The sequence below is a fragment of the Phyllostomus hastatus genome, unplaced genomic scaffold, assembly GCF_019186645.2.
Source record: "Phyllostomus hastatus isolate PE091 unplaced genomic scaffold, TTU_PhHast_1.1 phas_contig_159, whole genome shotgun sequence".
NCBI lineage: Eukaryota > Metazoa > Chordata > Mammalia > Chiroptera > Phyllostomidae > Phyllostomus > Phyllostomus hastatus.
This window is the reverse complement of record NW_025333640.1, coordinates 23,935,504-23,961,808: the sequence shown is the minus strand read 5'-3', so window position 1 is coordinate 23,961,808 and position 26,305 is coordinate 23,935,504. Positions and strand designations below refer to the sequence as shown.

At 37.1% G+C, this 26,305-nt stretch overlaps 1 protein-coding gene across 4 annotated transcripts in view; it reads right to left on the bottom strand.

Annotated features, from left to right (window-relative positions):
• The window catches only part of LRBA (LPS responsive beige-like anchor protein), a 513,768-nt gene that overhangs the window by 161,527 nt on the left and 325,936 nt on the right, over nt 1-26,305 (bottom strand). For all 4 annotated transcript variants that reach the window (XM_045831330.1, XM_045831331.1, XM_045831332.1 and 1 more), the window contains one exon: nt 1,202-1,319. In XM_045831330.1, the coding sequence (XP_045687286.1) occupies nt 1,202-1,319 (118 nt within the window). The remainder of the gene's footprint in view (nt 1-1,201; nt 1,320-26,305) is intronic.

The following is a 26,305-nucleotide window of genomic DNA, read 5'->3' as shown; positions in this document are numbered from 1 at the left end:
CATATTTAGAGCACCATATATACGTACCCAACATGCCTTTTTAATAAGCCTTCCTTATGTACTCATTATTACACTGAATACAGGGAAAAATTAAAAAACAAAAGAAAAACTATCACAGACTATGGCAAATGGCCTAGATCTTGAGGAAAAGGCAACAGGAAAACACACATAGAAAAGCAAGGATGCATAAGAAATTGCAAAGAAGAAAAATGAATGAGAATGAATAAGCAATACATATTATAAGTTTGAAAGCCCTCTGGGACAGCAGGCAAGAATGCAGACTGGACTAAAATGTGAAACATTCACGTGATTATCTGCCTGGAAGAATAATGTTTACACGAAGAAAAAGGGCATGTGCAGGGGAAGAGACCAAACAGGAAAGGGATAAACATCTTTACCTAAAGAAACCTGTATCCCCTAAAGACACACCATTTCATAAAAGAAAAAAGAAAGGTGCGCACTGACTGTGTTATGCTGTGTAGATTTTTTTTTTTTTGAATGGCAACTTGCAGGCCATAGAAAGAGAAAATTAAAAAACAAACAAACAAAAAAAAAAACCCTTCAACCGACTTTGGTACAAGGAGTATTTGGGATAAGGCACTAAGTTTTACAGTCTCCCCGTGCGCCTCCACTCACACTGAACGGTGCGTTTCCCTCAAGTTCACCTTGTCCCTCCCTCTTGTCTTAATGAATTTCACCAAGTTCCCGTCTAAACCCACAAATTGAATTTTAGTTCTTTCAAGAATGATGTAATAAGAAACAACCAGGACAGTTCAGGACCATTTTCTGATGGCCCCTTTATAAATGGCAACAGATTAGATGAAAAATTAAATAAATGTATGAATCATCTGATTACCCTTCTCCCTTCTCCAAACGCAGCCACCTTCCAGGAGCTAAGCATCAGAGCAATACTGAGTACATCAAAATTCCAAAATGGATTAAATGCTTAGCTATTCCCCATATTCATAAATCCTTGAACTAATTTGTTACATGGCCAGGAAAATAAAACTACTACAAATAATTCTCAGAATGACCAAGCGGGGAGGCCATGAAGATGCATGTGGGTCAGAAAAGAGGTCAGTAGGGCAGGGGTTGGACTACAAAAAAACTACCTAAATGAAAACAATATGGTGTATCCAAAAATGAAATCTTAAAGAGATGGAGGTTAGCTTTGTAACAACAGACTTCTGCAACACATTACCTCTGTTTGCCATAAAGATCTCCAGGGCTGTATTTTGCAAAAGATAACGACGAGAAAAGATTGATCGTATCTCCGTGAACAGCCATTTTCCATGAAGCCCTTCTGTATATGCCAGGATCTAGTGAAGAAAACAATAATCCAAGTAAGTAAAAACAGAATCTTTTCCCCTCCAATTAAAACAGAAAATGCTCTACTAAGGAAAATAATTTCTATTTGAAAGGAGACAAAAAAACATATTGCAACTTATGGGAAGGAAGCAGAGTAAAATAAATATATTTGGGGGCTTCTTAGAGCAGTGATATAATTTCTTTTTTTGGGAAATATATATTGAATTATTTAGTGACTGATTTTTTGAGTCATATTATGGAAAATTTTAGATAAAACCTTAAACAGAAAGAACTCCTGAAAAGAATTTCCTACCTGCTTACAGATCACATATACAGTTCAGTTTCATATATGATTTTGATGAACCCAGAATTACTTTTTACTTACTTGAAAAAAGTATACTGAAGTTTATAACTTTAAAAAAAATCACCCTTCTAAAGGGCACTGCTGAGGCCACAGTCACTCACTCAGAAAGCACAAAGACTGACTGCAGAAGAGGTTAAGTATCATTTTGTCAGGGAGGCTAAAGACAAACCTGCAAATGAACTCGGCATAATCTCTCTGTGGAGTAGGTGGTTGTCAGAGTAACTTGTTACAATTCTTGTCATCCCGTGTGACAGACGTAGGCGCTCAGAATGCTTTGCCAAGGAAAAGTAATCCTGTCTTTAGTCCTAAGCCACTTTGTTGCTTTGTTATTCAAGTTTTGTTTTTCAAAAAGTTCATTTCAAAAGCTTAATTATGAAGGTGTTGAAGAAAAACCAGATGTGGAATTTCTTCACACCAATATTTCACACAATATTATATTAATAAATAAAACTAGAAGTGTTTGGTAGCAAAACTTGGTGAAAATCCATCAGAGCAAATTAAATGCTTAAGGTCTGGCTCTCAAAAGTAACTACTATAAAAAAGTAAAAATAATCAACATTTGACTATGATACTGCATTGTAGGGACAAATATGGGATAAGTAGAGAATAAAAATAATGAATAGTAAGAATTTATCCTACAAAACTTATTTTCTTTACCCATCTCCATTTTCTAGATCTTAACTGCAAACAAATCTATATCCTTCCCTGCAAAATGAAGTTTCTTGGGGGAGGGGGCAGGAAGAGCAACTCTTTAACTTAATTCACTAAGTACCTAATCAATATTTAGATTTTTCTACAGAAATGATTCTACCACGTTCACCACAGAATCTAGAAATGAAAGATGGATAAAAGTCTAAGGCTCAGTGTCTTGGGGAAACAACAAAAATTCACAGGACCAAACAAGTAATCACATTTTTAGTTTCAAAACTGGTGACAGAGAAATCCTACTAATTCTTTCATACAACCAATACCTGCATACGAAGGATCAAAAGAAATGACAAAAATATGCATGTTCCTCACAAGGCTTATCTCAATGAGGTTTTTCCCAAACCAGAGGTGGCAGGTGCTCCCCTCTCTTCTCGTGACCAGGGGGGTCCACGCTCCAGAGTGCAGCGGCCTCCCACTTGGTCTCTCTCCTTCTGTTTTGAACCTCTAGAGTCTATGATAACCAGAGGAGCCACTGAAAGCTTTTTTAAAAAATATAAATCAGCCTGGCTAGCGTAGCTCAGTGGATTGAGTGCGGGCTGAGAACCAAAGTGTCACAGGTTCGATTCCCAGTCAGGGCACATGCCTGGGTTGCAGGCCGTGACCCCCAGCAACCGCACATTGATGTTTCTCTCTCTTTCTCCCTCCAATCCCTCTCTAAAAATAAATAAATAAAATTAAAAAAAAATAAAAATAAAAAATATATAAATCAGATATCGGATCACCCGGGTATTTAACACAAGCCAGTGGCTTTGCGTTACATGAACAACACACTCGGAAGCTCTTTGTAATCATTTACAAAAGCCTTACATCTGGGACTCTCTCCAGAGCCCAACTCATTCACCCTCAGGGCCTTCATGCTTGTTTTCTCCTCTGCTTGGAGTGAAGGTTCTTCTCCCAAATCTGCACAAGGCTGACTCATGCCACATTTAGAAATCTGCTCAAATGTCACCTCTTCAAAGAAGCCACAGGATCTGCACCCACTGCCACCCCATCCTACCCCAAACTCATCAGATTCCCATCATAACACTTATGATTACCTACCTGAATTATTATGTAATTTCATACTGCCTTTCTTACCTATTGCCTCTATTTGGTGCTAGAACACCAGACTCTAAGTTCGGCTATAGCAAAGACTTTGAATACACTCTATGTCCACTTTCTAGAACAAGGTCTGACACAAAGTAGATGTTTTTAAAAGATTAAATCAATCAATGAATGGTAGCCTAAACTCCATACACGGCCCATATTTATTCTGTTTGGGCCATATGATACTGAATAAAATTTCAAGTAGTTGAAAGCATATGAGAAAATGGATATTTACATATAGTTCAGATGCTTCATTTCTCAGGAAAAACTGAAGTATCTGTCAAATGTAGCATTAGAGGCCAGCTGGTGAAAACTGACATACACTCTCATTTTGGCAGCCTCCACGGTTCACCCACGTACTGATTATCTCCCTGCTTCCCACTGGCATTTGGGTTTGCCACATGGTTTTCAATGGTAGAGAACCCGATGTATACGCTGTCACACCTACACTCCGATACGGCCAACTAGGAGTAGGGAAACCCAGGCCAAATTAGATACTTAATACAAAGCCCTTGGGAAGAGAGTGGCAGAGGCCGGCCCACTCCCAGGTTTTCTAATCCAAAAGCCCATGACTTATATACATACAGCACATTGTGACGTTTCTAAAAACTAAAAAAAAGTTTTAATGTTTGTTAAACTAGAACTCAACTCATCTGAAATGATAAAGAATAATCGACTGCACTTGTTTACTTGCACTTGGGGTACAGGTGAAAGAAGAAAATCAGAGGAAACTAAGGACCCTTGAAGCTCTCGGATATGTTAAGAACATCACCCACTGGTCTGAAAAGTCCACCTTTTCTGACTGTAGAGCGGTGGGATAAGACCTGTTGCTAATAATGGTGATGTCAATCATCGCAAGAGCATGGTTTTACAACCGAACATTTAATTGTATTTTAGAGTATGCCAATTTTTAGCAGTAACAAGTCTACCGATAATTGTGTCCACTTTTTAATGTACTAAAATAATTCTCCAATTAATCAGAAAATTCTATTTATACCCCATTAAGTACAGTTATTAAATCTACTTGAAATTTATTACCAAAAGTCACAGTCAAAATTACAGAAAGTGATATAAGCCCCAAGTACCCACTACTCAACCTTATAAAATCCTAACGTTTTGTCACATTATTGCACACATTTAAAAAACTAATGAAGCATTTGAGGTAGTGCTGAAATTCCCATGTGGAACCCTTCCCGATCCCATTTTCCTCTTTTGTCAGAGCTGATCCCTATCCTTGTTTTGAGGTTTATTGTGCCCATGTAAGTTCTTATACTACTAGTACATACATACTCATAAATATCATTCAGCATTTTCTGTATTTTTTTCAAATCTGACATAAATTGTGTCATAATGACTATAAGACATTTTCTTTTACTTCCAAAGTTAAATATAAATGGGTCTGGTCATGTTTTAAAACTCAGAGAAAGAGAAATAGGAGGGGCAGACAGAAAACTATTTAAAACTGCCAAGGAAATCAAAAATTAAAATCTTACAATGACTACCCTGACTTAAAAAAAAAAATGAAAACCTATATTATGGTAAAGATAGCTAGGGTTTAAAATAGAAACAAAGAATCTCCTAAGTAACAGAATTACTAGCTGAAATTGATATAATAACGTTCCGTTAAAGTATTCATTAGGAAAAGGTGTCAGTACTGAAAAGCAGCTGAGGTCTCGCTAAACAAGAGGTTTATTTCTTATTGGAATAGTATATTCCTGGTCCGAGGCTTCACTTCAAAGTCTCTAGAGTTCAATTAAAACTGGATTAGGTGGAAGCAGACCCTTCTTTGGGACTTTCTGTTCACTGAAACTCTACATACACTGACAGCACCCTAGACAGAGGTCTAGCCCTCCAATGAATCAGTTGCTATGGAAACCGTATCATTACCATGGCTCTGCAGTTATGACCCGAAGTCTAGAGGCGCTTGAAAGCTTAAGCCCACAGCACTAGCTTTGAATGCTCACCACCTTGTTTTAACATTGTTGGTAGTATTATTAGTAGAAAATTCAACTTTCACTTTTTAATAATTCGTTTCAACAAGATGACTTATTAGTTAAATGGTGAGGTGAGGGAATTAGAGATTAAAGTATTTCATTTTAAATACACATACACATATATACACTGTTTTTTAACATTAAAAACTACCATATCTTTATAATTTTTATCTGAAAAAAAAATTTTCCCCAAATAATACACAGATTTCCTTTTCCTACCCTTCATATAGTATTCTATGAATATACATAAAATATTCTTCACCCTGTTGCATTTATTGGCTTGAAAGTAAAGCATTTTTCACTTTTCCTTTAGCCATTCATTTTGAAAAGTTTATGAATTTATCTTTTGTTTTCTCATCCTCATGAAAGAAAACAGAAGCATGCCTTTATTGCCCAACTGCATGAAAGTCTTACTTATTAAATAATAAGCATTTTTAAAGTAGATTTAAAATAGTCTCTGAAATTAAAATAATATTTGTTTCAAGTAAAGGGTTTTGTTTAAAAAAAAACTACCTTCAATACATTTAGAATGTTTTAAAATTCTTTTTGGAAGGGAACTGAAAAAGTAATAATGTTTCACCTTAAAAATAAGAAATATTTTGGGAATCTATATATTTTTAAAATACTATTCTTAATTTTAAAGCTAGTATTGCATAATCTAGTCCCAAATATTAGCCAGTTTTTAGAGAGCTTTTATTCTTTTTGATAATTCCATGTTGACTTCTGAATAATCTGATAACAAAAGTGAAATCAAATAATATACATCAACAATAGTACCTAAATTTTGCAGTGAAACTACTTGCAGACTAAGGAATGATATTCCTTAGTCAAGAATAATGTTTTAAACTTAGTATATAAAATATAAAGTAATTATGCCATCAATTAAGCAATAACACCAGTGGTAGGAAAGTCTAGAAAACATTCACATCCCAATTTATGGAGCATAATTATAAATTAGTTAAAAAGATTACACCTTAATATAATCCTTGTATAAAACAGTAAGTATTTAAAATGAAAACATACTGAAAATATTCTAATATTCTAATATCAACTCACCACTAAACATATGTGCAGATTTTTTATTTCTATTAATTATGATTTTTACAAACCAGGTGAAAATAACTGTAAAATCGCACCCCTCTGTTACTAACACAGCTTTTGGATTGTGCTGCACAGAGTTTCCTCTGAAACGTGGCGTCAAAGCGCAGCATGTACGTCACTCCGGTAATACCAAATTCGGCTTGGTGTGAGGATTTACTTCATCGCCAGTCATTCACACAGCTTGCAGTTTTACGTTTTTGATGACACATTCTCAAAGTAAAACTTAAGGCTCTGTTTTGAATTTTAAAATGGCATCCAGTTCACTCTGACAGAAACTATAACATGATCATTTTGTTATTAAACATACATCCATACACACGGTGCAGAGCCCTCATACTTTGAAACACAGTAACAAAAATATGAAAGTTACAAACACAAAAGGAAATTAACTTCTGAATTAATTATGAGTTTATTTATTTCCATCTCCAAGTAAATTTCCTCCTGCTGCTTACTACCACCATGATGTAGTACAGTATTCTCCCTAGCATTTTCATGGGTGACAAATTCAATTAAACATATTCATTACTCTAATGCTCTCCTTGGCAGTTTAGTCAGTATGAAAAATTAAAAATATATATATAAAATGCTGTGTGACCTCTGTATTGATTGGGCTAAAATGGCTTTAGCCTGGGTGTGGACGATGGGGCAGCTGGGAGGGACCAGTGGGGAGCACACAAACGCACACACTCTTATGTTTTCTCTTCCAATTACTGCGGGAGAGGATAAAACCACAGCAAATGATGTATCAGCTCATTTTATCTTATCGCTTTGGGGCTAGGTGACAATGAAGTTCATATTTCACTGGCTCCCATTGAAGATTGTGAAAATTACTTGCCCTCATGACCTGAAATTTCACTAGAAGACAGAAATTTCTCTTCTGCAAAGTAATGCAATTTTTCAGATGTCAACCTTTAGCCCAGCTTTAAAAATTAATTTCATTTATATTAACCAATGATATTGATATTTTCACAGAACGGTCTTTGATACATGAAGCACTGACTGGCAAATTGATGTTGCTTTAGACGGGCAAAACTATTTTACTCTAAGCTGCTGTGGCAGACAGATTTATGGCAAACTGAAATTCCCATTTCATAATTTAATATTTGTGCAGGAGTGATGCACCTTGAAGCCCTTGGCCTGTAAATAATTCAGAATATTTAGTGGACTCTGTTTCACTTTCACTATTCTTCAGCTTAAAAATAATTTGCATTCTAAATGATGTACCATAAAAGCCATCTCTTATTGAACTAACATTTAATATGTATTCTAATGAGTCAAAAGCCAAATGTGGTAATGAAGAAGCAGAACAAAGCGGTTTATCCATCACCCTACAAATTTTTAATTTAGGGTTTTTTTTTTAACTTAAACTATATCTGTAGCCTGGGAATTGTGTCCTTAAGGAACAATATTAAGGAACATGACTGCTTCTTACTTTATTTTTCATAGCGGTACATGAAATAAAAAGCTAGATATTAAAATTCAAAAAAAAAAAAAAAAAGAGTAGAATGAGCTTACGTAAATACCTGAATTAAAATAGAGATATTTGGGTTTGGAGGTAACTTTTAAGATATAAACATAAAGTCACAATGTTAATTTGATCATAAACGAAGTATAAAAACCATCTAATTTTAGTATAAGAGATAAAGAAATCACCTATCTGTAGGGGAAAAATCAATATGTATGTATGTATTTATAGACAGAGGGGAAGGAAGGGAGAGAGGGAGAGAAACATCAATGTGTGGTTGCCTCTTATGTGCCCCCTATTGGGGACCTGGCCCACAATCCAGGCATGTGCCCTGACTGGGAATCAAACTGGTGACTCTTGGGTCACAGACCAGCGCTCAATCTACTGAACCACACCAGCCAGGGTGAATATTTTAAAGTATTAAAAATATTATTAAAAGACAATCTGGTGCCTAAGCAAGTTTTTATTACACCTTTATTTCATAAAGATTTTTGTCTAATTCAAAAAATGCCTTAAGAAGGTAATTATTACACTGATATTCTTTCATTTTATTTATATGGTAAGTTAAACATAAACATTATAAATTTATGTATTAATCTGTACTCCTAAAATTCAAGAAAGGCTATGACATTTCTTTACTTTAGCTATTTTTCCCCAAAATGGTTTACCACTGTTCTAACTTTATATCCTCAAAATCACTTCTGCGATTTTTATGCTTAAAATATTCAAACTCTTTTTCTTCCAAAACATTTATATCTAATTTTTCCTTACAGTTATGATATGGGGAAAACAGTAATATAAAATATACCTTATAATTTTCTATTTTTGATGGGAAAGATTCCTAGTTACTTCTCAAGAACTTGTAATAACATGTTCCTGTCACGAAGTCAAGACATGAAGCATGTTTGCCTATTATTCCACATGCTGACTCTTTAAAGCTGAACTTTCTTCCTTAACAAAGAGTGAAACTGAAGTCAGCACTAGTGAAAACTGTCTAATTTTAAATACACTGGGATATTCTATAATATATACTTTGAAAACCACCAACGAGCACAAACTATCTTTCTTCTCAATGCCAATTCTTAGTTTATGAACTCGGTCTCAGATTGGTATTAAAAACCTCCCTGGATATATGAATCAAAGCTTCAAGTTAGAGTAATATCAGCCTGTAGCTAGACTATTTATCTCTTTGTGAGTAAACAACTAAACTAAATAAAGGGAATACCTTCATGTATCTTAAAGAAATGTGCTTTTGTTCTTCAAATATAGCAGAGAACAGAAATAAATGGACGTTTGTATAGAGAACAGCCTTGGAGACTGTCTCCTTCAGAGCAAAGGGCAGGTCTGTTTATTGTCCAGGGTGATAAAGATAATGATACCCTTTGGGGCAAAGGCCAGACTTTACTGCCCAGGGCACACGTTCGGGTTCCCGAAGACTGAGACGACTCATCTGGGGGGCACAGTATCTGCCTGGGTCTCCTGTCTTGGCCTGCTCTGACTGCATGTGCAATAGCACAGTATGGGTGGCTCAAACCACAGAAATGTATTTCTCCCAGTCCTGGAGGCCTGGAAGGCCAAGGCCAAGATGCCAGCAGATTTGGTTCCTGAGGAGAGCTCTCTTCCTGGCCTGTAGATCTCTGCCTTCTCAGTATCCTCACACAGTGGAGAGGAAGATTCTTCTTCCTCCTCTCACAAGAACAAAGTCTGATTGGATTAGGGTGCCAACCTCATGACCTCGTTAAATCTTAATTATCTCTAAAAGACGCTATCTCCATATACAGTCACAATGGTGGTTAGAGTTTGAACCTATGAATTGGAGGTGGAAAGGGACAGGGTTCTGTCTATAGTACCCTTCCAAGTCACCTCATGAAACTTGGGGTCAAAGGGAACACACACTCGTAGGATGCTCATCTGGTCTGTTGTGCTATAAGAAAGGTCTTCGTCTCGGACCCAGGAGTCTCATATCTTCTGCCAGCATCCGTGAACTTTTGGCAGAATCAACTGTTAGCTTGCAGCGACTACCGGCAGGCTGCAGCTGTGGCCAGGGGTACTTGCTGCTGCACCTCTTCAATACAGAGCAAGTGCTTTCAGTGGCCTGCAGCACCTTCCACCTGTGCACTCCTGCGTTCAAACCTCAACACCGGCACTCATGAAGTATCCATGGGAAAGCAGATTGACAAAGCAGAGAAAGAGGGAGAACATGTAAATGTTGTATGAACAGGACTGTACTGCTGTGCCTGCTTGCATTATTCTATCCTAAGTGCATTAACTTAGTTCACCTCACTTCCCTTTTTTCTTATTGTGTGCTTCCAGCTGATTTAATAAATCATGTGATTCGAGAATCTTGATGTAATCGGTGAGTGCTGTTTCGTGATCTCTGAGATTATTTGCCTGGTAGTGTATTTGGAGGCGTTACTACCATTGAAGCAATGCAATTTTTCACAGAACAGGTTCACAGCTAACCTTTATCTAACCTTAAATTAGGGGGGAAAAAAATCTAGGCCAAAGGGGAAAAAATAGGAAGCTCCATAAATTATTTATGAAGTCAGCACCACTTTAATACTGAAAACTTCAGACTCTAAAAAAGGAAACTTGATGGGAAATGTCATCACTGAGTAAAGATACAGAACTTCTAAATAATACACAGCAAATAAAATCCAGCAGTGTCATATAAAGATAATATTTACCAAGGAGGACATTTTCTTGGAATGCAAGAGGGGTTCAATCAGAAAATCCACAACATAACCATTATATCAACAAAATAAAAGGGAATTATTATATAATCATTTCATAAATATGAAAAAGGCATTTGGTCAAATTCAGGAAGCATTTTTAAAGGAAAAAATGCTAGTGAAATAAGAAATGGAAAAAATTACATGTGGCTTTTTATTGAAAGCCTGGGCCTAAGCATCTAAAGTCTAATCTAAATAAGAGTATCCATCTCATATGCTTATTTTGAAAATTAAATTTTTTAATTTAAGAGATAATTTAAGAAATAGTGCCTGCAACATAGTAAGCACTAAGTGTATGTCAGGAAAATCACCAAATGGCAAAATTTATAATAAATACAATGAAATTGAAAGCCTGGTATAAACACTGAAAAGGAAGGGACGAAACTTCTAGTACATCCAAAACACTCTAATTAAAATTATAAAAATAAAAATATAAAATATGATAACATTAGTATCTATTCTGTTTCAGCAGATGGTACTAAGATATAAACATTGGGAAAAATATTAATAAGAAAAACCTTGAACACACAGGAATGATTTTAACAAGAAAAACAGTGAGCAGCTACAGGACAAAAATGTAAAATACTAAGGAAACTAAAAAGGTACCACCTGAAACAAAAAAATGTTTTTAATAAAAAATTTAATATAGTTAAAATATAAATTTACCATAAAATCCTTATATAAATTTGAAGTATTTTCATTTAAAATGCTAATGAGGCTTTTGAAAAGCTTCATAAAACTATTTAAAGTTTATATGACAGAGTAAGGATGAAAACAGACTAGTAAGGGGCAGTACCCTACCTTAGATGTTATACAGGTGGAACATTTATATAAATACATGTATTTTAAGAACATTACGACTGTAACACAATTTGGTATTTCATATTTCTTTTCCTTTTTTTAGGTGTCAGGTGTGGCACGCAAAACCAATACTCAGTTCAGTGTGCTGTGTATGATAAACAGGCAGGTAAACCACCTGGATGTACAACGGCTTGAACATAGCTGGCTCTCCATTGTTCTTCCCATGACTGCATGCGCAATCAAGAGGCCAAAAACTCTTTTAAACCATGAAAATCAGAATTTATTAAAAAATCTATGCTGATAACTTGATAAGTATATAAAATTAATAGCAAAGATATGTTTAATAAATTCAAAGACAAAAGACAGACTTTGAAAAACTATTTCATGATAGGCAAAGGGTTACCACAACACAAAAGAAACATTTATAAATTCATAAGAAAACAAAGAATTTAAAAAGGAATTTTCATAGAATTCAAACATTTAACATTTTAAGTGCTCAAATTTATTAGTAGTAATGAGCAAAGTAAGGTTTTATACCCAACAGACTAGCAAAAGTTAAAAGAGCTATAATACATTTTGCTGACAGAAATGCAAAGAAAAGTATACATTGCTGATAAAAACATAAAATGTAAAACCCCTTTGGAAAGGAAATTTCCATTATTTATTAAAAATTAAAATAGCCACATTTTTCATAGTGACAAAAACAAAAAGAGAAAACATGATTGTAGAAGCCAATGCATGTTATTATGAAAATGGTCAAAAAACTGTGATATGTCTGTCTTCTTTGGTCCCAGAAAAGAATGAATTAAAAGCCACTTCAACTCACTTGGCTGGACAGCCACCATCAATGTATAGTAAAGTGAGAAAAGCAACATATCAAGAACTATATGTAACAGGATTTCACTTTTGTAAATCAATGAAAAATGCCTAAAGAACACTTGAGTTCCTATGAAAATGAACAAAAATATGAAAGGATACATACTAGACCGTTAACATACCAGTTAAGTATGAGAGAAGAGGATCTGGAGTGGATATGGGAGTGAGGACGAAGAGGAAAAACCAAGACAATAGGAAAGCAGCATGCATTAAATAAAAAAGACCACTGAGACAATTATACTTATAAGAAAACTATTCATGCATGTATGCAGAAAAACATTAAAATCCAAACACAGGAGATATGTCACTATTTTCTAAATGTTTCTTACTATGTTTTTTCATAGCAGTTTTTGTATTTTGTCATGGAGGACAAAAGTCACCTGATTGTCCTGCTTCTCTCATGCCCCCACACCTGGGCACCTAGCCCACAACCCAGGCATTGTGCTCAGACTGGGAATCGAACCGGCAACCTTCTGGCTGTCAGGCCACCACTCAACTGACTGAGCCACACCAGTCACGGCCCATAATATGTACTTGTGTTTACTATAGTCAGTCTTTTAAAAAATAAACAAATATTTTAAATGATTTTTTCTGGTATTTTTCCAGAAAAAATATCGGACATTTTCTTCTGATATTTCCACTACATACATGTCAGAGCGTTTGACAGCACCCCAAGCTCTGCTCTGGGTCTCATGCTCTGTTCACCGGGTGTGAGGTGACTCCTCCCTTTCTGCACCTTCATGCAGGAGTTTCCACCGCCCTGTCTTTCCTTTCACTGATCTTCTTTTTGCAATGCCTACTAACCTGTTAAGCCCATCCAGTAAAGTTTTCCATTTAAATATTGTAAGTTTCAGCCTAAAACTTCCATTTGTGTTTTTTACACTTTCCGTTTTTTGTACAGAGGTTCTCTACAGGTTCCCTTACTGGGTTCATGTTTTTCATTAAATGTTAAATATATTTATAACACTATTGTTCCACATTAGTTTTTTATTTGCTTCATTTATTTATTTTTACCATTAACTAAATGCTAGATTTTATTCAGATTTCACCAATTTCTCCACTCATGTCCTCTTTCTATTCCACGATCCAATAAAAATGGCCCCTCAGTCCCCTCTGCTGTGTGACAGCGTCTCAGTCTTGCCTGGCTTTTCATAACCTTAACCATCTTGAAGAGTGCTGGCCAGGAATTCTGGAAACTGTTCCTAATCTGGGTCTGTCCACTGTTTCCCTTGTGGTCAGAGCAGGGTTGCGGGTTTTCATCAGGAACACCACAGAGGCGATGTGTCTCTTTGCTCCTGTCACAGGAGGGAGTCACACTCCAAAGGGACACCGCTGCCAATGGCAACATTCATCACATGGTTAAAGAAACGTTTGCCAGGTTTTTCCACTGGGAAGTCACTATTATTTGCTTCCTTTATTCTTTGGAAGCTGTAAGTCCTGCACGCCCTCGGAGGAAAGTGGGTAGAGTGAAATTAAGTTCCATCTTCTGCAATGGAGAGCATCCATCTATCCACATGTGTAAATACACACACACAAACACACATACACAATAGTTTTTTAAATTCCCAAATCTCTAAACTCTTGCTTTTGAGTGGATTTTTTCTCCTAGAATCACATTTACCTGCTTCTTGGCATGTCTAGTCACTTTTGTATATTGAACATTACGGACACACGAATGCTTTGTTTAGATTTTGTTGTCTTCCTTCAGAGAGGAGTTGAGGCTTGTTCCAGCAGGCAGCTGATGTACTTGTAGATCAGGTGATTCCTCTTCAGGGTTGCTTTGAGCCTTGTTAAGACAACTATCGAGTAGTATTTGTCACCCAAGGCAGGGCAGAGCAGGCCAGTGAGCACCTCTCACACTCAGTCATAAAATGGGGCACTTGGGGCCGGAGAGAAGTAGCAGAGGCTGCTTTGACCTTACCGTGGGGGCACGAACAATGCATACTCTCTTCCTTCTTGACACCACTTTGCACTTAGGCAGAGGACTGCCCTCCCCTCTGCACACTTTCCCCCACAGACAGCAATCCACAGGCACCTCCCACTGTTTACTTCAACATAATTTTGCCTCAATAAACATGAAGGGAGGAGTGGGCATGATCAGGCTGATATGAATCCAAAAATTTCTAAGGACTAACTCAAGACCAACGCACATGAACACTGAGTTCACTATGCTCTTCTCAACGGAAAAATAAATCAACTCCAAAGCACAGTTCAGGTATTTTGCACATTTATCAATACTTAACATATTTACTAAGAGCTTCTATAGTTGTAGGCATACATTTCACTAATGAAATACAGTAAGCAGCACTATAAGCAAAAAATGCTGCTTAAGTTTGTTTCTTGGGCGAAGGGCAGATGGTCCAGTCCCTCCGGCCTACAAATGTGTCCTATTTCAAAACACAGTCTCTACACAGCAATTAGTCTCACTGAAACGATGTTACAAATATTGGTTCCATCCTAGGTTAGCTCAAAAGTATTCTGCCCCAACAGTGACTGGATCATATAAAAATTCTGAATTCTAATCATCCAAGGCCAAAAGTCCTCTCAGCTTCTTCCCATCTCAACCCTAAAACTGACAGAAACATTCATTTTGATAGAGGTTAATAATTCGAAGATTCTGAGTAAAGTATGGCCTGTCTGTATCTTGATATTTATTTAGAAAGTTCAAGATCTCCTTAATATATTGTCCCAATATACAGTCCAGTTCTATTATGGGCACATTTCTTTTTAAACAGATGTAAAATCTATACTACTGAAAACAGACTTATATCTAATTTTTGTATTTAATATTTTTATGTAACATATCAGTTATAAAGTGAGCCTCAGGAGGAATTTTTAATAGTCTATGTATCCGAAAAACTGAACGAAATAGTACTTCATGCTGTTCCTAGGCAGCAAATGACATACGCTGGCTTTTTTTCTTGTTCTTCTAAGAGAACACATTTTGGTTTCATATTTTTCAGTTATGTTCTTCTTTTCATAGTCCCAAAGATTCATTACTTTGATGACCATTTATCAGAGATTCAAGTTCAATCTATAATACCCACTGAGATGGCAAATAATTCAGCCTCAGTGACGGTGTGTGTGAGAATGGGCCGCGTCCTGGATAAACGGCCTCCCCGCCTCGGACACGGATTAGGTCATCACTCACACTAACCGCAGACTCGACCGTGAGTACGAGGAGATGCAGGTTCACCTTAGCCGGTGTTTCTGTTCTGGTGGAGACTCTTCCTTCTAGTACAATGTCACCAAAATAGTATGGCACAGGCTTGGAAAACCACGATTCAGTAGGATAATGACAAAGACATTTCATATGTTGTGCAAACCACCAATTAACTGCTCAATATTTACCTACATCTGACTTCTCCTTTCCTAGAACGTCGTCTAAGTATCTGGTATTTCAGTCTCAATAAAAGTGTATAAACTATATTAGGTTATGGTTGCAGACAACAAAATCCCTTACAAGCATGTATCTTTTCATCTTCAAATAAGCTTTATTTTGTTCCTCTCAAATTTCTGACCTCTTTTCTCTTCTCACTTTTCTTACTATTAGAAGAAAGAAGTGAACACTTAGAGAGGGAGGCTGGCTGGCTACCTAGACAGCTACTTACCAGGCAAAATTGCCTAGGTAGTAAATTCACCGGAGTCCAGAGCTGACTCACTAATCTGCAGACTCAGCAAGAGAAACAAAACAAGATTCAAATAACTGAGCATGACTGAACAGCTGAGCCACAGCAGTAACTACCTGTTAGGTGAGAAATACAAGTCCTATTTCTATAAAATACTTCTAGTGGGGGGTTTTAGTTACTTGCAGACAAATGCCTTCATACCTATTAACCTAAACCTCAATAAAATCAATAGACAGGAATAAAAAAGGCACCAATCCAAATAACAAAAGTAATATTGAAAGGAAGACAGCATCAAAGAAGCCATAAAGATACAAACCAGTGGTCATTAATTTAGCAAAAGGAATGAGTCACAACCTAAATAGTCACCAAGAGGACTAATAAGAAGTCACTTAATTCACTCTGCAGACCTCCTGAGGTTCTCAGCCCTTAAAGGTACAAAGAAACACAGAAAATGAGTGTATCAGATGAGGAAGATGGGTTCAAGTCCACAGACTAGCTGCACTCCAAATCTCTCTCTCAACCTGAAGAGCCAGTTAACTCTTTTTCTCTCCTGTCTCCTCACCCACGGGAAACCTGAGATTCACTTGCTGATAAACTTGGGACCCCAGGTTCATGGCTGCAACAAAATGGAAAAGAGAAAGTCCGGGTGCTCCCCACTCCTCCCGACTTGCTCTCAGACGACCTGCCAGCAGCCCCACTATGCTCCCTCTACCCCTCTCTGTCCCTGCACCTGCCATGCCCAACACACAGAGCACACAGCCCTCAGACAGGTAAAAGGAAGATTTCTTTAAAATTACGGTTTGCATGCAATACTATTTTGTATTAGTTGCTGATATACAGCACAGCAGTTAGACATTCATATAGGTTACAAAAATTTTTTTTATTTGGAGAAACTGAATGCCCCCCTCTTCTCCCCCACTCACCAAAACAAGGATTCAGATGCTGACACTTGCCTGGATCTGTGAACCGACAGCAGGGCTCACAGGCTGCTGATAATATAGAAAAGGCCCAAGAAACACGCCAGCCTGTAAACATAGAGCTTCCCAGTAGGTTTGAAAGGGCTGCACGTGACAGCCACATAGTTTGAGGAGAGGGACCAACATGACAAAGACCAAAACAAATAGAAAACAATAAACTCTAATGGAGAAATACAGACAACAGAATGAAACTTTAAAAAACTAATACCTAACAGAAGATCTTACAGCCATATTAACATAGAAGATGCTATCCACTACCACCGCCCCCCCTCCCAAAAAAAGAGGAAGAATGGGATCTAGGAAACAGAAACCACAGCAGCACAAACCCCAGAACAAGAGATGAGCTGTGCCTAAAAGACAATCTGTGAGGCCGGCGCAGAAAAGTGGAAGGCAACTAGAATGTGCTGGGAGACACTGTTTATTCTCAGCACCATCCCTGCTCTTCTAAGCTCTACCCTGTATAGTAGGAACTGGAAATATAAACTCAATCCCTTGCCAGCAGATTTTTAGTTTAGAGCCAGTGGTGAAAGCATGTGCACAAAATTTGGAGGGTGGCAGAAGAAACTTACAAGCCATTACTCTCCAGGGGCATCTGAAGGCGACAGCAGAGGCTTTCAGGTGCCAACGACAACCGATATGAGTATTGCGGTTCACCTGTGATCCCTGAACTTCCACATCCTTAAAAACCATCCATGGTTTCCCACTGGTTATGTTAGCCTTTCATTAAATGGATTAATTTCCTTTCTGTTTGAGTTATGGGAAATATAGGCTTTTTCTAACCCAACCCTGATTTGTGGAAACTTTAGGTAACAATGTATCAGTTGACGACCATTGTTACATAAATTTCAATAATTAGCATTATCTGCAAAGTCACTATATGGTACACACTGACTTCCGATTGGATTGCGATGTATTTACGCAGAGAATAGGGATAGGAGAAAGTGCGCATGAGGAATACAATAGGGACACAGCCTCAATTTCCATATAAAGGAAGTCCGTATATCATGTTTAAAGTTGATAATTTTTAAAAAGAGCACCCGAAGTCCCTATTTTGTAAAAAGGCAGTAAGGCTACCTCAGAGGAGTGAGGTCAAGGCATGAAGCAGAGGATTGCTTTTGGGTGATAAACAGCCTGCCAGCAGCATTAGATGTTTTAGGTAGGTAATCTCTTACTTTCTTAAAAATAAAAGGAATTTTTTAAAGAAGGTTAGCAAAGAAAGGTAATAAAAAATAAGAAATAGTACAAAGTTTTGAAATAAACAACAAAATGTGGTTGCAGAGTAACTGAAGTCTGCAGTCCTTTGTAAGCCGTCACCCCCCCACCTCTACTTGTGTGTGAGTCCAAAGTACAGTCAGACTGCTTTTTGGTGTGCATGGGATCAAATGAAGAAAGCTGGGCAAAATAATTAAAATTTAAACCTCCTCAACTAGGGCTGCCTGATATCCGTCTCTACAGCAAGACTACACACATCGCCAAGGCATAAGAGTGTGGAGGCTGCCTTTCCCATAGAAAGAACGTTTGTTGCTGTATATCATATTGCAAAACATATTAAACCTATAATACATGATAGGCCATTCCAATGATTCCTTCTGTAATTTTTGTGTTTATGCTTCCTGAACTCACCAGTTCCCAACATGGCTGCTTACTGGCATAGGTAAGACTGTGTGTGTGTACAAACAGGCCTGAGATCAAGACTAGCTCACCTGGTAACCACCCTACCTTCCCAGTGAATACACGTTTCTTCTCTAATCCACCCTGGGCTGATCCAAAACTGAATTTCCACGGTTTCATTTTTGTGTCACTTCCTCAACTTAGTGGGAGTGATGACAGGATTGGGGATGTCACTGAGCCCTCATTTAAACTAAACACTAATTATTAGCTTATATTTAAAGCAAATTCAGCGTAAGACAAGGTATATTGTAACAATCAGTAAATTCCTTTCTCTGTTTTTTTTTATGAAAAATTCAAAGATACATCTAAAGTAGAGAGAATACAGTGAATTTCCATGTACCCATCACCTAGATTCAATAATTATCAATTTTGTCACTCCTGTTTTCTCTATTTCTTTTTTTTTTTTTAATGATTTTGGGATTTTTGAAATATCAAGCTGGTTATTTTTATTTATTTTTTTAAAGATTTTATTTATTTATTTTTAGAGAGAGGAGGGGGAGAGAGAGAGAGAGAGAGAGAGAGAGAGAGAGAGAGAGAGAGAGAGAGAGAAACATCAATGTGCGGTTGCTGGGGGTTATGGCCTGCAACCCAGGAATGTACCCTGGCTGGGAATCGAACCTGGGACACTGTTTTCTCTATTTCTAACCATATTTTTCTTCCCAGAATATTTTAAAAATAAATGTCAAACACCACTTTCTTCTACAGTCCTTGCATTCAAAAATACAAGACAAGCTTTCTTTGTCAGTTTTGGCAGGAATTAATATTGGAATCTTTTGATACTGAATATTTGAATAGACTTCCCTGGCATCAGGAGAAATATGTCTTAGGTAGTATGGTTTATTGCCTTCATGGCTCGTGTGAATTCAGAAAGTGGTTTAAGAAAATTGTCCATCCTCAGGCATGAAGCATGAAGGTTGTCAGCCATGCAGGGCATCTGTTCTCTAGGAAATGGCTAAAGTGTTAAGGTCAGAAAAGTTTAGAGAAAATGAGAAGAGAAATACAGTGATCTAGGAAAAGAACCATCAAAAAAAATGAAGAAAATATGAATTTAGAGACAACCACTGAATTAAGCTGGATTGGTCACCCAAAAAAAGATGTGATTACTCCAACAGATACTGTGAGGACCCTGCTCATACTCCTTGGGACTTTCATTATCTTCCTGCAGACATCTTAACTACCAGTATCTACTTCTTGGTGTCCACACAGAACAGTGCCAGAGGGGAGCACTGACTGGACTCGGAACCCTCAACTGGAATTAAGAAGTAGAGGTAGTCCTGGCAGGGTGGCTCAGTTTTGAGTGTCATCTGTGCACTAAAAACGTTGAGGGTTTGATTCCTGGTCAGGACACATACCTAAGTTGTGGGTTCGATCCCCAGTTGCGGTGCGCACAGAGCAAGGCAACCAGTCAATGTCTGTCTATCTGTTTCTCTCTCCCTCCCTCTCTCTCTAAAATCAATGAACATATCCACGGGTGAGGATTAAAAGAAAAAAGTAAGTGTATAAGATCACAACTCCCTCAACTCTCAGATAACACTGTGACATGTTTTGCACTATCGCTGAAAATTTCAGTAGTATTATATGCCTGCAATAGCTGGTTTAATAGACATCCATCAACATCTACCTTTTCCTGTATTGACTTCCCACTTCCTTGCTGTTGTCACCTGAATTTCCCAAACAAACTACTTGCACTTGAACCTTTGTCTCAGTGTCCGAATCTGGGAAAATCTGAACTAAAGCAATTACTAAGAAAGATTCTTTTCTTGTTCTTTTACACTGCAGATGAGCAAGGAGGAAAAGCCCCTGGGTCAAGTGTTTGATGTACACTGTAACTCATCAAATCCTGATAACGATAGAGTGAGGTAAGAATTACACTGATAGAGAAACTCAGAAAGTGGTGCCCGTGGTCTCAGTGCTATGATTTGCATTCAGGAATAAGACTGGGAAAAGTACCAGCGACCTGAACTATTTAGACCTGAGTCTCCAAATGCCCCTCCCCCTAAGCCAATCACACCCTGTTTTGTTTCCTCAAAACACTGTGTTTGTTATCTGAAATTACCTTGTTCCTCTATTGACTTACTATTCTTCCTCCTCATCCCTTTGGAATGGAAACTACAAAGGAGCAAGGACTTCTGTCCTCAATAGTATATCCTCAGACCTTCAGACGTAGCAGTAGATGGAGGCACTCCATAAAGATTTGTTGAATGCATAACTTACCGTTATAAACAAACAAAATATTTGGGCCTTTATTTCACAGCTCTTCATTTTTCTAGATTTTTTGCAACTCAATCCCACTTTGCTGACTCCCCAGAAACGCCTTGCTTCCTTGCTGCTCCACTGACCCTTGTGCCTCAAGGCCCCTGAGCTTACAGTGCTCTCTGCCTGGAACTGTCTTTCCTTGCACGACCCTCATTGGCTTGTCCCCCTACATCATTCAGGTTTCTTCCGAAACAGCACGCTATTAGAGAGGCATTACAGCTTTATTTTTCTCTTTGGTAATTATGACGAACAGACATACATTTCTCTCTGTATGTCTATCCCTACCAAATTATGAGCTCACTGAGAGAAGTATGTTGCCCATATTTCTTCACTGGTACAGTCTCAACAATTAGAGTAGGGCTCCTGGCACAGAGTAGGCACTCAACAAATTTTGTTGAATGAACGATGGCGCAATTTAAATTAACATTATTATGCAATCAACAACCTCCACAAACCACTCTTTCTGAAATCTTGTACTGAAAGTATGAATAACAAATATGAAACTAAGGAGACTTGGGCAAGTGACACTCCCTGTGTGACTGGAACTGCAGTCCAACAGAGGGGATTATGTTTAGGTCCCAATGGTTCCAGACACAGCACAGGGACTCAAAAGACACACTTCCTAGCTCTCAGCTGTAAGAAATTCAGCTGCTGTGCTAGATCTCTGCCATGTGGACCACGGAAACCCACATGCACATCCACGCCTGTTTGACTGCGTGTAGTCTTACTAGTTTTAGTTCTGTCTTCCAGCCACAACTGTTAGTTTTCAACGGTTTAGTAAACACTGCACGATAAACTCTACTTTCTGTACGGCAAGTTCTAACCCACCTTAGAAGGTGCTGTCTTTCTCACTTCCTTCTTGGGGCTTGATTGATTACTCCTTTTCCTTATGTTCATTAATCTCATCACCTTATCTTTTATACCACTTCATTTTAGCAGAAAGGTAATAATAAAACCCTCATCCATTATCCTTTTACTCATCTAGTCAAGCGGAAATGGTTAATAACATGCTACAAATTGAACTTCAATCACCTCATTTTCTCCTTTGTTGAATACACATTAAAATATATTCCAAAAGTGCAATTTGTTTTACAGGAGAATTTGTGTTATATTGCTACAGACAACTAAAATTAAGTGTTTCTCAGTTCTGTTATTAAATATATCCAAGAGCTCTTTTATCGATAATACTAAAACATTAACTCATTTTATTAGAGTGTAATAATACAAGGGCCTTATCTCCCAGAACACAGACATCCAGAGTACCTAATAATATGTGTTATATGACGTGTCATTTATCTTTCAGAAAAAAATACCAGCGATAATTTATGAATTGGTACATTATTACAGATGAAATTGCTCTCTATTTTTTAAAAAAGTTAATTTGTTTACATGCAGCCTTATCTTCAAATGTAAGCCCTATTAGCAAAGAAGTCTATAACTGTCATATAAAACAGAAAGAATGGAAATATACATAAAATAGAAAGACATAATGATTTAAGATTTTAAAAACTAACCTTCTGGATAGAATATAGTTAATATATAATTAGACTATGGTTTTTAAAAGAGAAAAGGAAAAACAACTACTAAAAGCATACGACATTTTTATACACATTGCAACAAATACTTGTACTGAATTCTAACAGTCCTGAAACGATTAGGGTGAAAACAGCTATCCCATTGTGGAGAAAAGGTTTTCTAGTAATTTGAGTGGGCATCTTCTATCCACTGGTAAACAGGAATGTTTACCACCTGACTAAAAACTAGACTTACAGAAAATGTTAGAAAACTCAGCCGGATAATCAAGACCCATCAAACAGTATCTTCCTATCATCCTAAAAATAAAGGTTGTGACTCTAGTAAGAAATTTAGCAACTGACTTAATATCAATATTTGATAACCCAACCTGTACCACTTGTTGAGAATAATACTCATACTTATTATGAAAAAATACTTGCAATATACTTGTAAACCTATTTTCTTACACTGCTCCTTTTCTAAGAACGTGTTCCTTTCATGCATTAAATTGCTGGACTCTAAAATATCAAAAATAAGGTATAATAGTTATAAAGTTACTAAATTTTAAAGCATTGTTCACTGGATTTTTTGGTGTTGCAGAATCAAGAACAGGTACTAGTTTTTACTCACACGTGTTCTAAGACTCTCCAGAGCATCGTCCCATGTTCCCTGTGAATAAGTCTACGCTCCTTCCGCACGGTTTTACACCTCTTGTGTTAGTGGAAGGTTTTTAAGAAACCTGTCATATTAGGCATGAATTACATGTCATAATTGCATTATGTTTTCCACAAATAACTCTTATTTTATGTAAAATATACAAAACCATTATAGTAACAATAGGCTAAAATTATTAAGTACTTATTTCCTACAGAGAACCTTTGAGAATGTTACTAAGTTTATATGTATCTGTTAAAAATATATATATTAAAAGTATGTATGTGCCCTGGCTGGTGCAGCTCAGTGGAATGAGCGGGCTGAGAACCAAAGCATTGCAGGTTCGATTCCCAGTGAGGGCACATGCCTGGGTTGCAGGCCAAGGCCTCCAGCAATCGCACACTGATGTTTCTCTCTCTCTCTCTCTCTTTCTCCCTCCCTTTCCTCTCTAAAAATAAATAAATAAAATCTTTTAAAAAAGTATATATGTATGTTCCTTTTAAGGAGGAAAAATTAACATTGTATTACTACTTAGGTGAAAATTAGGAAGGAATCAATAAATAAGCCCATGAATGCAACAGTTTCTATTTCAGTTTCTAAACATCGCTGAACAACATCAGATCCCACTGCGTGTAAGCAAATGAGGCCATCATTTCATGAGGACTCAGACAGTCGGCTGCTACATGAGAACTTCGCCTAATGTGCAAAGGTTCTGCGTCAGTGCTGACAGAGTCAGGGCGATAAAACCGTGACACACTGATGAAAGCCCAAGTGTTTGTTAGGTCAACATTTCATATAACTAGTGGCCAATAGCAAAATGAGATAATTTTAAAACATTTTTATTTTAATGTGTTTTTGTATTTAGACTTAACAGCTTTATTTTTTACATTCCTGACCTTTCTCTTCATCTGTCCTGATTGCTTAGTCATTCCTCTAATTTTTCTCCTCTTTGTTGGTTCTCTTTCCACACTGAAATATATTTTTAATGTCACCATTTGAACAAGAAAACATTTTAATGACTGTTTTGGCAATCAGTATTCCCAACTTATTGGTTAAGAAAAAACACATTATTTAAAGCTTTCTTGTTAGTTGGACAATGCTTTGCCCTGTATTTTGGAGAACTATTTACTTTAAACACACAGTTAAGGATATTTTCATTTATTTACTCACTAACCCATTCCTCACTTGAAAACATTTTTTAATTGCTTTTTAGAGAGAGGGAGCGGGGGCCGGGGGGAGAGAGAAACCTCGATCTGTGGCCCTGACCTGTATGTGCCCTGACCGAACAGCACGCTGCCTGTGTCCTCGCCGCAACAGGACCCATGACATTTTGTTTCATTGCACGATGTTCCAACCAACCAACCACCCAGCCTGGGCACAGTTAAGGATATTTTCAATTGAACACAGACATTATCTTTCAACATTCTATATTTTGCATACGTTATTGTTTCCTAGATAGCCTAAAGGACCAGTGAGAAAGAGATACTTTACAGCATCTGGTTCTTAAGGCGAGAGTGCTAGGATTACACCTCCAGATGCAGAGGTGGCTGGTTAAGGGCAGAAACTCTTCATGACTAATGGCGGGTCAGGAGATATTATGTGTCTCCTCATGTGTTCCAATATGAGGTACCATGACCTATGTTATAATCTTTCTAAAAACATGTACTTATAAATATAGAAGGTGAGATATTCTACAGGACAAATGGCCTAGCCTTTTCAAGTTCAGTCTCATGAATAAAGGATTGTTTTAGAATAAAAAAAGACTTATAGGACAAAAAGCCAGATACAATGCCCAATCCTAGATCAGATCCTGGTTTGGGCCAACAAATAACAAGGAATATATGCTGAAGACCAGAGAATACATTTAAATGTAGATTAGGAATGATATAGTATTAAATAGATTATTAATTTTGTTAGGAAATAATATTGTTTTGATCTAGGTAGGAAGTTATGTTATCCCGAAGAAACAAAAACTTGTCTAGGGGTGGGAAGCTGGATGGAAGTGGGTCATGTTTACACGGCTGCGCCTTCTCACTGGGACAGTGACAGATGGGCCACAGAGAGGGCTTCTGGGGCGGGACCCTCCACTTCCTGTGCAGGCTGCTGGTGTCACAGCAGCTGGTTCAGTCTAAAAAAGTCGGCAAGTTGTACAGTTCTGCACTCTTTCCCCATACATTATAATTCAATAAAAAAGCCCAAAATTCACCATCATTAAGAAATAATTAAATGGATTCATTTAAAAATGCATGGGCTCTGGAACAAATTGCCTAGGTTTAAATTTTGTCCCTGCTAACATCTCTGTACCTCTATTTCTTCATCTGTAAAATGTTAGCCACAAATATTTTTTTAAATCAATAACCCCATTTCTAAAGTCACTTCTGTTTTTTATTTGCCATTCTTTATTTAGATCACTTTTTTTATTCAGTTCAAAACAGAATTCTAATTCCTGACATCTAAAAATTGGAAACATTCTGAAATAAATCCAGAACAGGAGTTTTTAACTGAAATAAATGCCTTTAGTCTTAAAAAGTTGAAAGAAAATTCACAAAATCGACTCAGTTCTAATTGGTAAGTGCATGTAAAGGGATACGTCTCCCTGGAAACGGCACCGATTCTACGGTACAACTCTGGTCCAAAGTGCCACGCCAGAACACTGTGCACTGCTCGGACCTGAACCCCACTCAGTATGTTAAGGTGTCTACAGAATGGAAACTGAGATGCTCTAGGTAGAGTTCATAAAGTGAAAGTGAGGAAGGTGTTCCTGAGAAGACTATGCAAGACTGTTTTATCACTGCTAGAACTGTGTATATTTTATCAGCAAAGGAACTCTAGGAATATCTTTTAGAATATCAATCCACCAAACATTATCACTGAGGGAACAAAAACATTCATGTCCTTCAGAAATATTGCTTTAATCATTATTTTATGGTTTATCCTTTAGTGTTTAATTGTTATGGTTTTGATGTAACTTGAGGCATATTAGTTTTAAATTAAATCATTGCTAACTTATTCCTAAGTAGTTTGTATTACACTTCCTACCACTTATAAATATCAAATATTTTGTTTAATGGATATTTTAGTAATATAAGCTGATAATTATTTTTGCATTCTCAAAAGCATACTATAATGTTATAGACAGTATATCAAATATTTTGAAAAGCAATGAAA